The 14,362-nt window shown below is 32.3% G+C and overlaps 2 protein-coding genes across 7 annotated transcripts; one reads left to right on the forward strand and one right to left on the reverse strand.

Moving 5' to 3' along the window:
- Window positions 1-3,387: 3,387 nt before the first annotated feature.
- Window positions 3,388-8,701, forward strand: LOC107873282 (probable inactive serine/threonine-protein kinase bub1). 6 transcript variants are annotated; one of them, XM_016720062.2, is made up of 6 exons: window positions 3,388-3,547; window positions 3,619-3,763; window positions 4,006-4,163; window positions 5,411-5,495; window positions 5,583-6,822; window positions 8,069-8,701. In XM_016720062.2, the coding sequence occupies exons 1-5, from the start codon at window positions 3,459-3,461 to the stop codon at window positions 6,813-6,815; spliced, it is 1,710 nt and encodes a 569-aa protein (XP_016575548.2). In that variant the 5' UTR covers window positions 3,388-3,458; the 3' UTR covers window positions 6,816-6,822; window positions 8,069-8,701. The 6 variants fall into 6 exon arrangements, with proteins under 6 accessions (XP_016575548.2, XP_016575546.2, XP_016575547.2 ...); XM_016720060.2 differs by having other exon boundaries at window positions 8,231-8,701; XM_016720061.2 differs by having other exon boundaries at window positions 8,265-8,701.
- LOC107873283 (non-classical arabinogalactan protein 30) lies at window positions 7,906-8,442 on the reverse strand. Its single transcript, XM_016720066.2, has one exon. It carries the CDS (start codon window positions 8,440-8,442, stop codon window positions 7,909-7,911), a length of 534 nt encoding a protein of 177 aa, XP_016575552.1. The 3' UTR covers window positions 7,906-7,908.
- Window positions 8,702-14,362: the final 5,661 nt, after the last annotated feature.

Below are 14,362 nucleotides of genomic sequence, written 5' to 3' on the forward strand. Positions count from 1 at the left end.
CTTTTCAGAGTTGGTTAAGAAGGTACAAAATAAATTGCAATTGTGAAAAGGAAATTGATGTCTTTGGGGATAAGGTTGTTTTGATTAACAATGTTTTACTAAGCATCCTTGTAAATCAGTTGTCATCCCATTATTCCTCTTAAATATGTTCTTTATGATTTACATAAAATCTTTGCTAGATTTTTATGAAATTTTAAGGAGGTGGGTAGGAATAAGCATTGGTTTCATGGTCAAAAATTTATTTGCCAAAAAATAAAGGAGGTTTGGGCTTTAAATCTTTATTTGATACTGCAAAAGCTTTATTTACAAAATTATGGTGGATATTTAGAACACAAAAATCTCCATGGATAAATTTCATGTGGAATAAGTATTGTAAAAATTTTAGACCCTGAGTGGTAGAATGGAGAGGGGGTCTCGAACTTGAAAGTTCATGCTGCAATATAGGAATAATATTGATCAAGAAATATAGTGGGAGCTAAAATATGGTCACTCTAGCACCTAATTTGATAATTGGACCCAATTAGATGCTTTGTATTATTACCTACTTGTGAATTTCAATATGAACCTTTATTTTGAAGATGTGAAATAACTTAACTCATAGGAAAGATGGAATTGTAACTTATTAGGTTAGGTTGAGGATATGAGTAATCATATCATGAAGAAAATTGGGGTTGTGGATAATACAGAGGAATAGGACAAGGCATGATGGATGGCTCACAATTCAAGAATGTTCAAAGTAAGTCTGCTTGGGACTTATTGAGAATTCCAGAAAATGAAAAATAAGAATTCAAGTTCATTTAGGAAAAAGGGATTCCATTTAAGGTCTATTTTATTCTATGGAGACTATGGAAATAAAAGGCTCCCTATTGAAGAATTTCTAATGAAGATAGGTTTGGAGGAAGTGATAAGATGTTGTTGTTATGATACCTTAACCATAGAATCTTATTAGCATTTATTCATTAATTGCTTAGTGGATGTCAGAATTTGAAAATCTTTTGCAGCAGTTGCAGAGTTGCAGGGCCTATTTATTCAAATAAAAAACAGTATCTATAAATGGTGAAATGTTAATTGTGTGGCCAAATTGAGCCTTTTATATAAGATTTTCCCTACTTTATTTCTGTAGAAAATTTAAAGAGGAGGAATATTGTAAAACATGGGGCAAGATTTCTAAATACTATATGATAATGGAAATTAACAGATATCTTCATTACATGGCACTTACAAGGTATTCTTGGTTGAGGAATATACCAAAAAATAGGCCTATTCTAGTGAAGTTCTTTGAAGCTTATAGTCCAACCATTGAATACAAAGTATTAGGGCGGAGTTTTTCAAAAGAAGAGACTTACAAGTGAAACTCAGATGAAGCACCCAAAGGTAATTCGATACATAATGCAAGTGTTTTTTATAAGGAATGAGGTTGGAGATTTCATTTATGCAGAATTTTCAAGGATGGGAGATATTACAAGTTTAGAGGCTAAAATTGTTGCTATGAGATGTGGACTGGAATATTGCATTGAAAATAATTTATTATTATGGTGTTAGAAACTGATTGTATAACTCTTAAGAAAATTCTTGATGGGATTGGAAATCCCATGGTAGTTGGCTATGAAAATCAAGAAAATCAGTAGTTTAAGAGAACAAGAATATAGAAGTGAAGCACATATTAAGGGAAAAAAGCATGGAGACAGATTTTTGCTAATCGTATTTTCTTTTATGATGGTACCTAAAGATTAATATATGTCCATTTTCAGGATGTACCCGATAAAAGAAGAGCACTAAAAAGCATGGAACAAAGTCAACTACCAAACATAACAGTGACAAAGTGCCAATATAGGAATTTTATTATTTAACAATAAGATAAGGCAGGCAAGAATATTCATATGCAAAATCAGAATACTAGGGTAAGCAAAGAATCAACATGACTATAAATACACAGTTGAACATAAAAGTGAAAAGAATTTGTGTGTACCAAGTTTAACTTCGATTTGAGTTAGCACTGTCTTTAGCAATGGTATCAGCTCTTCATGAGCTCAACCTGCTGAGAGTTTTAACTCAGAAAAAAGTTCAAAGCATTGAAAAATTTCTACTCAAAAGCTTAAAGAGTGTCTACTCATATTCATCAAAGCATGGACTAATAACATCTTCTATGGATTCTAAGTTTGTAAAGCTCATCTTGCAGTTATGAAATTCTTAAGAAATGCATAGATCAAATTGGGCTCATTAGCCAAGAGTATGGAGAAATTGTTTATACCTGTGTATTTTTTACCAGATCTATCATAGTAGAGGTTCAAAGAAGTCTTCATTTGGATTGAATTTCATGGCATTAGTGAGATTTGCTGAATGTCTTGGGAGAAATCAATCTAAATCCCAATTTTTGATGGATTCAGACTTATAAATTATAAGGGATAGATGATTTCTCTTAACACTCTTCTACTAGAACATTAAACTTCGCTAAATAGGAAGAATCATTTGAAAATGAAGTTTCTCGAGATCGCTATTTAGCTGAGGATGGTTCTAAGTGCTACTTTTCTTTTTCTTCTTTCCTTTTTTGGCCATAGATTAGAATAGATTTTGTTTAATTTTTTTATCTGGATCGGATATGATAGTTTTAGACCTGTCTGGTTGGGCTCACTTTGTACAGACTTTTTTCCTTTTTGCAAATAAATGACCTTTGCCTAACTTTAATTCAAAAAATGGGTAATGATTCTATTTAAACAAGGATGGGAGTAAGAGAGTGTGTAAGTAGGTTTTTAGATAAGTTTAAAAGGCAACTTACATTTTTTCCCTATTAAACACAAATAAATCCCAAATAAATAGGACTAAAGTGTCCAAAAAATTGGTCATTTGAATGTTGGAATGAAAAAGAAAGATAGATCAATTGTATTCTCCCCTATTAAACACAAATAAATCCCAAATAAATAGGACTAAAGTGTCCAAAAAATTAGTCATTTGAATGTTGGAATGAAAAAGAAAGATAGATCGATAGATCAATTGTATTCTCCCCCCCCCCCCCCCCCTCCACCCACTGTTACTTATTATGTTTTTCTTTATGAGAGTCAACTTGACTAATCTGTAGAGTTAAAATGAATTACTAATTTAATATTTTAAACTTAAAGTTTATATGTTTGAAAACTATATGGGAAATACGAGACGTTGTAATCCTTTTATATTGAAAGAATGAATAAATATATCTTCAAATATTTGGTCAAAATTCGTATAATTTGCCTCTCGAGAAACGAACTGTAACAAGTGAAAATAAATAAAAGGAATAGAAGTGAATCCATATTTAAAAAAAAAAAAAAAAAAAAAAAGCGGAGGGGCGTGAACATACTGTTTTTGAACTTTTGGGGCAAACTGAAATATAAAACTCTATGAAAGATGTCAGGGCGCTCTCTAAAATTCAATTTAGGTTTGACAGTGGAGTTTCTTTTTCCAATATCTCATACCTGCATCAATCAATGTCTTTAATGTACAATGACATCTTCTCTTCTCTGGTTTCTGACATCAAATCCTACAACGGCAAAGACCCTCTTCTCCCTTGGCTCCGGTAAGCATCCTTCAAACAATACTCTAAATTCTCTTGAATCGGTTCTGATTATTAGCACGTATTTTTTGTAGAGGGATAAAGAAAATGAAAGAGTCACTTCCTCCGCAGCTGCTTAAGGAGAAACTCCCACGATTTCTTCAGAAATGTGCACAGACTTTTGAGACCGATCGCCGCTATACTAATGATATGCGTTATCTTCGAGTCTGGTTACAACTGGTAACTTTCTTTTGTTAGTTTTGTTTTTTTCACTGGATCATTCTTTCTATTGGTGATCTCGTCTGCCTCTTTTTCTTTTTATCTGGGGACTGGGGTGTCCTATCTGAATTTATTGAAGAAATTATATTGGTTATACCTTGCTAATATTTAATACTTCTAAATAAACGAACAATTTCCTTGATTTGCTTTACATTTTGAGTTAATAATTACTCTCATTCACATTTGATTTTTTGTTTGTATAGATAGACTACGTTCATGACCCAAAAGGGGTACTTAAAACCATGGAGTTGAATCAAATCGGGATAAAAAAGTCTCTGTTTTACCAAGCATATGCTCTTCATTATGAAAAGGTTAAAAAGTTTGAGGCTGCAGAGAAGATGTACCATTTGGGCGTGCAGAAGTAAGTAACTTATACTCCTACCTAATTGTGATTTTATATTTATTGGGTTATTAGTCTTAAGAATTCCTTTACTTAGCATTCTTCTTGCATCCAAGTACTTTTTTATTATAGAAATTCAGTGAAAGAGCTATTGACAAATGCTATGTATTGATCATCTCACATTCAGTTCAATCGACATTCCAAATTGTTGTCACATTTCAATGGAAAAAAGTCGTCATTGATTTGCTTTTGTTTAGGGATATCTCAAGAAAAGGGGAGCCTTGGAGCAATGGTAAAGTTGTGTCTGTGTGACCTATAGGTCAAAGGTTCGAGTCATGGAAGCAGCCACTAATGCTTGCATTAGGGTAAGATAGGCTCTATCTACATCATTGAGGTGCAACCCTGCTAATGCAGGATGCTTTGTGCATTGTGCTGCGCCCTTCTTTTATGTGTATCTCAAGCCATATTACTCTCAAGGGGTATGTTAACCCTTTTAGAGAACTTAGTTCAAGGGGTATGTTAACCCTTTTAGAGAACTTAGTTCATTGTCATACGTAGTGAAGGTTAGTTATCCTTCCAAAAGTGCACTGCTATCCTAGGGTGCAAACCTAATGTGACCCTCAGCCAAATTGATTATCCTAATTGTAAACACTTTCTCCTTGAGTTATGAATATTTGATACGCTAGAAGGTCCGGTAACAGTTTGTTTCCTACGGCCAATGTTGTTGGGGACATGACAAGCAGTAATAGCGCAGGTGTATGTCTTTGCACCATTAGTTTTGGCAATTTAAGTTGATTCACTTTACTTGCTTCTTAGGAGGTTATCTGAACTTTCTTGTGCAAAGTTGCACTATTGTGTATTTTTTTAGATATGTTTTCAAATTCTAAAGCAACATTATTCCATAGAGCTATTTAGAAGAGAAGTGCCATCAGGTGCACAATGTTATTTCTTACACCTTTTCCCTCCATGAGTTAGGGATATATGTGTGGCTTTCCTTTCTATTAATCCTTTTCAATTGCAGGGCCCTGTTATCAGAGTCCTAACAAATTGTCTATTCTTTTAATTTATGGAATCCTTTTTTCTTTTTATCATTATCTGATTGCAACAACTTAACTAGGTAAAACCCCCTTTCCCGTTGCTTAATTATTTAAATAGTGTGACCTAGTTTATGTTGGTTGTGTCTTTTTCCACTAAACGCATGGCAGTTATGGAAACAAGTGTTTTCAAATGTTGCTTAACAGATTTCTATTTCATTCTTCAATGAACAGGCTTGCTGAACCATTTGATGATTTACATAATTCATATGAGCAGTTCCTTCATCGCATGGAGCAGCGTAAGAATAAGAGGATACAGGTTGGTTATAATGGTCATATTTGTCTATCAAATATCTTCCTTTTGCTTATATGAGCCATTAACTAATAATAGAAATACTCTCTGCAGCGCCAGGAAGGGAAAAATAAAATATATTCTCTTGGTGCTAAAAATATCACTTTGACTAACAATGAGATTAAGGAAAATAATGAGAATTTAAGTGGAAATGAAAACAATCCCGTCATCGCCAGGGATCAGTTACCCAATGTACGATCCAAGCATTTAAATATGAAAAATGAGGTTGCCATTTCACAGGGCTCCAGGAGAGAGTCGCAAATGAACGAAACTACTCATGATGGTCCAGCCCTTCAGAAGGAACTCAGGAGTGACCTCAGGCTAAAAATTTGTGGTGGAGACACTGTAGAAGCAGATAGATGCCGAAAGTTTACTGGTGAAGACACAGTCGTAGCTAAATTTGTAGGTAATGCCGTTGTTGGGAAGTCTGATGTCGAAGATGCACGACATCATGGTCTGGTGGAACCTACCATTAATACAAAGGAGGCCATACATGCCATTAATAGCATGTTTCGAGAGCCATTAGAGCCATCTCTTGCAGACAAACATTCGCGTAGAAACCAGCCAAAAGTTGATCAGAGATCAAACAATGGTTTTGAGGTATTTCTTGACGAAAACACTGATAGTGCTGCTGGATCTTCTCACCAAGGCTTGGCAAATGGTTCATCAGTGCCACAAAGCAACAGAGTTGAGACTCAAAAGCCCATGCAAGAGCCATTTCAGATATATACTGATGGTGACGACACCAGTGATGTGAGAGAGGGAGTTCATCAGATGGATAAATTGGATACTGGTTGTACTATTGGAGATGGGATCGTGAAAGGTTTTGTTTTTCCAAGTCCAACTGATGTTACTTCAGAATATTCTAGAGATCCAATTGTTGAAAGGCCTCCTCAAGGAAGACTCCGTAGGGAGGACACGGTTGTATATAAATTTGTTGGTTCCACCATTTCAGAAGATTCAGCGGTTGAAAATGTTTGCCATCATGGCCTTGTAGAACCAACAATTAACTTGAAGGAGGCTATGGATGATATTAATAGCATGTTCGGAAGGCCAATTGAGTTTACAAGGAAAAGCAAGCCGAAGAAGCAGGGATTAGCTCCTAAGATGGAGCGAGATGGCAGTAGGTTCATGATACTTCCAGATGATGAGCCACACCATCAACCTAAGAGTTCCCCGCCAACTTTGTCTTCAAAAATGGATTATGACTTGTTTGAGAAAACTATGTGCACACAGGAGGCAATGGATGAAATAAATAAAATGTTTGCAATGCCATTGGATTTCTAAGATGCTGGTAAAGTCTTATTTTTTCTTTCAAGCTTTTAATTTCTTCTCTATTTTCTTTATATATATTATCCTATATAATAAGTCACAATAAGTGGCTGAAGCAGACTGCTCATGGTCGACATGCCTGCTTCAGCTGCTTCAACTGTGATTTTACTATATTACTCCTAATTAATTTGTATAAGTCATTTATGTATTAAAAAATTAAAAATATTTAATAAAAAATTTAAAATAGACATTTATGACATGACTTTTTCAGCTGCTTCAACAGTGATTTTACTATATCACTCATAATTAATTTTATAAGTCATTTAAGTATTAAAAAATTAATAATATTTGATAAAAAAATAGACATAAAATAATAAATTATTTTTTGATGTTTTTATAACTGAATGTATTAAAAAATTAATAATATTTAATAAAAAAGATAAAATAGGCATAAAATGATAAATTATTTTTTAATGTTTTAAATTAACTTGACGTCTTATATGAGACCACTTAAAAAAAAATCACGAGTATTTACTATAATAATTTTACTATGTCACTTCTAATGAGTAGAATAGAAGAAAAAATATTATAAATCACAATAATTAAAAACTTAGATTATTTGAACAACCTAAAATATTGTTATACAAATTTCATCAATCTAAATATAATAATATATGCCTAACTTAGAATTTATCAATCAAACAAATGAAGCTTTTAATTAAATGATAGAATTATACACAACGTGAAATTTTTAAGGATCAACATTGGGCCGATGTAAGCAGACTAGTATATATATATATATATATATATATATATATATATATATATATATATAGTGTTTGACTTTTTTGACGAGTTTTCTTTTCCATTGCATCCTGACTAAATTTTGAGATGTGTGAGATAGATCTGACCTAATTTGGTCAGTCTTATGTTGAAGGGTGAGATACAAACTTCATTGAGGGGGGGGGGGGGGGGGGGCAGTTTTAATATGAAATACTCAATTATGAAACGGAGCAAAATGTTAGCGAAAAGGAAAATTTATGCTCAAGACTCTTATGAACACACTAAACCAGTAAAAAGATCAAAACGTAAAAGTACTTGGTGGAAATCAATTAATATTCTGGTTTAGGAGGCAGTAAGCTGGCCGGAAAGCGAAGGGGCCTGCAGCATAAATTACAGCCTCATAATTACTCCACCTCAATTTTTTGTCTAAAAATCGGAGTCGAGCACCGGTGATTCCATAGTTGACATTAGTGAACACACTGCAGTTTTCAAGAGGAGAGCCGACCAGTTTTACGCGGCATGAATGTAGAGGATGGTCAAGATAGGAATGTCCCATTTTGAAGCCATCCAGCGGTGCAAATAAGTAGCCATTTTCATCTGTTTTAAATGCCTTGTAGAAGCTCGTTCTTTTCATGTAATTTTTGCAGATAACACTAACTTTAGCTGCTGCAATGGACTTAGCTCCTGACAGAGACCATGATCCGTAGTTATCACAGCTCTGGCAGTAGACCATGCCTTCAACCACCACTTGAGCAGTTTTCTCTACAGACTTGGCTGGCACGTTGTCATAGGCGGTCATCGGTGGAAAGGCTAATGCAAGGAGCAACGAGGTGATCAGGACAAGTTGGCTGCTTGCCATTTCTTGGAAAATGTTGAGCTTATGTCAGTTTTGGAATGTTATTCTGCTTCGAGGTCAAGTTCATCTGAGTTAGATTCCTATATATAGTTTTTGTCAAGAACGTGAATGCTACTAAATCATGTTTGTTGAGTGCGTATTGATCATCAATAGTCTCCAGACGTGGTGACCATCTTCAGCAGTTCATATTTTGTATAATAGTTTATGAGCATCAATCTGTTGTGTCCACTATATTCTTCTACGTGCAAATTACTTACCCTTCTATTCCTTCTCCTACTACTGTTTGTACTACTCGGGCACTGCTGCCCCAATATCATGTAATGAATACTATTAACTATTAATAAAAGAAAAAATTATCACATATATAATTATTAGATTGAAAATTATAAATTTTAGCAACACTTTTAGATAAATGCATTAATGACTTTTTCATTGCAAGCTATAGCAACTTTTTAAAATAAATATTATTTTTATTGTATTTTTGAAATTTAATTTTTAATTATCTATTTTAAAATTAATTCCATATTTATAGGGTTGTAATCAATTTTCTCCTGTTTATTGATAATTATGATAAAAATATATTTATATTTTATTTCAAAAGTTTACCTACTTTTCTGAAACAATCTTATTAAAAGAAGAAGTTTATTATGACGTAAAAAACTTTTTCATACTCAAGCTACAAAACTTTATTGAAACTCTTTTCTCCATTAACATATTCAAGTTTTTTGTTGAAAAAAACATTGGGGTTTACTATCTTTTTTTTTTTAATCTGTTTGGGGTTTTTCATCTTTCATTGTAATATGTCTGAATTCAAATTTGATTTCACTCCTTCGTTTGATTTAAGTTGTTTCACTCCATCTCCTCTATCTAAATGTAAAAATAGATTGTTGAAAGTGGGTCTTACATCAAGAAGTAAAATCAGTGCTTGCCCGATAAAATTAAAGTTTCGTTTGTTGGTGAACCATCCAAGAAGCTCAATTTGAACATGCATATTGAAAAAAATCTCAACAAAAAGGTTATTACTCCTCAAGATAAGAGAAATTATAAGAGAAAGAATATGGTTAGTGAGCAAGTGTCAGACTCCGATTTTGAGGATGAGACTCCATTACTCAAACCCCAAAAAATCAAGTGTGGACGCATACACAGACATAGATATTATATTTTGATGTTTAATTATTTGGTTATTACTGTTTGTTTTTCTAAGATTATTGGTATGAACAAAGTTTAGTTTTTTTATTTAAGTAGTATTTATATAATGTTATGCTACTTTAACATTTGTTTCGTATTTTACTTCGTTGAATGACATTGATATGAACTAAGTTGCATCAAATGGTATTAAATTTGATATCAACTACATCAAAATATATATTTTTTGATTCTGCAATTAGTAACATTTGACATGAATATTATATTTTGATGTTTATTTGTGGTCATTACTCTTTGTCTTTCTAAGATTGTTGGTATGAACAAAGTTTAGTTTTGGTATTTAAAATAGTATTCATATAATGTTCTTCATCTTCTTCTGCCAGAAAGCAAACACCAATATAAATCATGGCTAATACTGATTATTTTTTTATTGCAACTAAAAATTATTTGACATCAAACAATTATCAATTAATTTATTTTCAACATGTATGGTGATAGTTTTTCATTTAATATCCATTACATACACTAAAAAGGTTATGTAACATAAAATATAATTTTTTTTATCGATTGTCACATTCATAAAACTCATTCAATACAAATGTATGTGACATATGCGAAAATTCACCGATATCAATTTTAATATCAATTTAATACATTGAGAACTCAAAAAAAATCTACTTAAGTATGAAATGAGTATATAAACTGGTCTCAATGCAATTTATTAAATAATTCATGAATATTATATTGTGTACTATACTAATTTCATACACTAGTGTCAATGTGAAAGCAGTTATGTCCGTTCCAATACATAGGTCGTTAACATTTCAATAACGTAATTTTATATCTCAAAATAATGTTCTTTCTGGATTCAAGTATGTATAAGTTATGGTATACACTAAAGCTATTCAAGTAAGCCTGTCAAACGGGCCGGGTTGACCCGACCCAACTCGACCCAAACTGGCCCATTTAATGAAACTAGCCGGGTTTGACTCGGCCCAGTAAGCCCAAGGGCTTTAGGGTACTGGGTCCCAGGCCGATTTTCTTTTGTTTTGGCCTGGTTAATCCGGCCCGGACCCAACCCGGTTGGGGCCCGCCGATTAACCGACCCGGCCCAATTTTTTTTTAAAGAAAAAAAAATTGGATTTTGGGCCAAACTAGCCATTGGCCCAACGGCTATATAGCCGTTTTTGGATCCAAATGGCTAGTTTGGGCCCATTAATTAAAAAAAAATTTACTTTTTAATCCCAAAAAAATTTCTATAAATACCCTACACCTTCAAATCATTTTTCACACAATTTTTAATTCTCTCAAATCTCATTCTCTGTCAAATCTCAATTCTCAAATATTCTATAAATTTAATTTCCTAAAGTGCTCACTTTAATTTTTAAATTTTGCGATTACAAAGTACGAGTGGAAGTTTCTAAAGTCGCAACCTTCGGATACTTTCAAAAGTTGGTATTGTCGTTCCATCTCTTACTTTTAATTTTATTTAGTGTATTAATTGTTGAATATTTAATTTTATTATATTTGTGTATTTTGAATATTTTTAGTTTAATTTATATTATGGATAAATTAAGAAACCTCGCTACTAAAGCTGTTAAAAAATTTTGTCCCGGAAGTGGTAGTGGTAGTAAAAAGCGAATTACTAGCGGTAGAGGTAGTTCAAGTAGTAGATATATCTGTGTGCTTCCGACACCGCTTAGTCAACCTTTTGAGGAAGAAGTAGGTGTACCTTTAGGTGTAGGTGCTCGCGATATGAATTATGTAGAAGCTCAGGAAAATTACGATATAGAAGAAGAAAATGAAGTAGATGCGGTTAATTTAGACGAAGATGATGAAAATATTGGTGAAACACCCGCAGTAGAAAATGCTAACGTTAGATCTGAATCGGTTAATCTCCCTTTCCGTCCTCCCGGTGCCCCAAGAGCTCGTAAAACAACTAGTATTGCATGACAATTTTTTGAACGTATATCAGATACTGAGGTGCAATGCAATATTTATCAACAAATATATAAGCATAAAAGCGGAGGCAAGTAAGGGGGTACGGGTACGTTAATGAGACATATAGGTGATGCTCACGAAAGAGAGTTAAATATTGCATGAGGTGGTGGGGATGTTGGTTGGCCAACGCAAATGGACCCAGAAACCAGTCAGGTAACGAGGAAATATAATAAATTGAGGGACCGGAAAGAAATAGCTAAAATAGTAGCTGTGGGTTGATTGTCTTTCAGTTTTACTTCTTCTGATGCCTTTATTTATTATATTCAAGCAATTTATAACCCTATGTTTAATGGTGTTCCTAGAAGTACTTGTCGATCTGATATTTTTAGACTTCATTCACAATATTATTTTTATTTATCAACATTGTTAAAAGATATTCAATGTAGATTGTCCCTAACTTCTGATCTCAGTCGTGCTGTAAATAAAAATGATTATTTAACCGTTACTTATCACTGGATGGATAGTAATTTTGTGATGCAAAAACATATTCTTGCTTTTTTATATGATGAAGATCGTAAACATACTGGAGATTTTATTGCTGATTCTATTGTTCAAGTTGCCGGATTTTATGGTATCGAAAATAAAATTTTATGTATTGCTTTTGATAATGCTTCTAACAACAAGACTGCTATAAAAAAATTAAAATCTAAGCTATCTTCGCCGTTGACTGAAATTTTTCATATTAAATGTGCATGTCCTATATATAATTTAATTGTAAAATATGGTGTTGAGCTTTTTGACCTTTATATTGAAAAAATTCGTCTTGCTGTTTGTTTTATTCAAGAAAATAATCGAAGAAAAAGAATTATAGAATTTAAAGTTAAATGTCAAGAAAATGGACTTGCATCGATATAGATGCCTGAGGAAATTGTTATTAGATAAAATTCTACGTATAATTTTTTAAAAATTTGTTATAAATATAGAGTTCCTATTACACTGGCTTTTAATCAACATTGCAATTCATTTACTGATTTTTCTGATTACATGCTACATGATTCTGATTGGGTTGTAATTAATGATCTTGTTAAGTTTTTATAAAAAATTTATGTAGCTACGATTGAATTTTCCGGTGCTTATTATCCTACTGTTTGTAACATTTTGGCATATATAGCCGATATTTCTGGTTTGCTCAAAGAATATAAAAATAAAGAAGGTTATAAAGAAGCTGTTGGTGCCATGTTTACTAAATTTAAAAAATATTTTTTTTCGATTCCACATATTTACTTGGTTGGTGTTATGCTAAATCTGTGCATGAAATATAATACTATATGTCACTTTAGTACTATTATTTATGCTAAGTTAGAAATAAATACTAACAATGATTCTAAACAAGTACAACCTGATTTGTGGACGGCTATGGGTGATGCGAATGAATACATAGAAAAATTATATAATCACTATGCTGATTTATTTTATTTAGCCGTACCTACAAATATCACTCCAAATGTCGTTCCTCATCCTCCCAAGGAGCCATCATATTCTAAAAGACCGGCACATAGTGGTTTTCCTGATTCCTTTTATGATTTACCTTGTTGGAACAGTGCTGATAACAGATCTTACACATCAACTTATCGAAAAGAGATGAAATATTATCTTCGGTCGCCGCCAGAGGATCGCGTACGACGGATCAACACATTGGATTAGCGGAAGAGTAATGAAACTTAATATCATGTGCTTTCAAGATTAGCTGGAGAATTCTTGAATGTTCCAATGTCAACCGTTGCATCAGAGAGCGCCTTTAGTCAAGGACGACAGCAGCTTAGAGACAACCGACACTCATTGGAAAGAAATGCAATGAATATTCTAATTTGTCTCAGAGATTGGATTAGAGCGGAAAGAAGAAACCAAGGAATGAAACCGGAGCCGAACGACGAGCTGAAACTTGAAGAAATTATGTCTTCACGGGGAAGCTCAGCAGAATCAAGTCCAATACATGGTTTTGCCCCTGTTGACTTTGACTATCCTATGCAAGTTCCCGTTAATATTAACATGAATGAGTTGGAAAAAATGATGCATAATTTGTAGATTTTTCATTCATGTAAATTATAAATTTTGGATCATTTCGCAATCAATAAAATTCAACATTCATTCACTCCTTAGTCCTTACTTTGTAATTTTTTTCATTTAATGATTTAAATTGAATTTCTACTTTAAATTAAAAACTTACTTCTAATATATTATTAATTTACTACCAAGTATTATTAATTTATTATATTAAGTAGCATATGTTTTGTATATTTGTGTATATATCTTCTATAGATGTGTATATTTAATGTATACATGTGTATATGTTTTATAAATTGCATATATATTGCAGTGTGTGTGTATATACATACATACATACATACATACATACATACATATATATATATATACATATATATATATATATATATAATATATATATATATATATTGTAGCATATGTTTTATTTAAAATGGTACATATATATTAAATGGTGCGTATATGTGTATATATATCTTCTATAGACATGTATATTTAACGTATACACATGTATATGTTTTATAAATTCGCATATAACTATATATATATATATATTGTAATGTATATATATTGTAGTATATTTTATTTAAAATAGTACATATATATTGAATGGTGCGTATATGTGTGTATATATCTTCTATACACGTGTATATTTAACGTATACATGTGTATATGTTTTATAAATTAGTATATAACTCTCTCTCTCTCTCTCTCTGTGTGTGTGTATATATATATATATATATATATATATATATATATATATATTGTAGTC

The sequence above is a fragment of the Capsicum annuum genome, chromosome 6 (assembly GCF_002878395.1).
Source record: "Capsicum annuum cultivar UCD-10X-F1 chromosome 6, UCD10Xv1.1, whole genome shotgun sequence".
Lineage (NCBI taxonomy): Eukaryota > Viridiplantae > Streptophyta > Magnoliopsida > Solanales > Solanaceae > Capsicum > Capsicum annuum.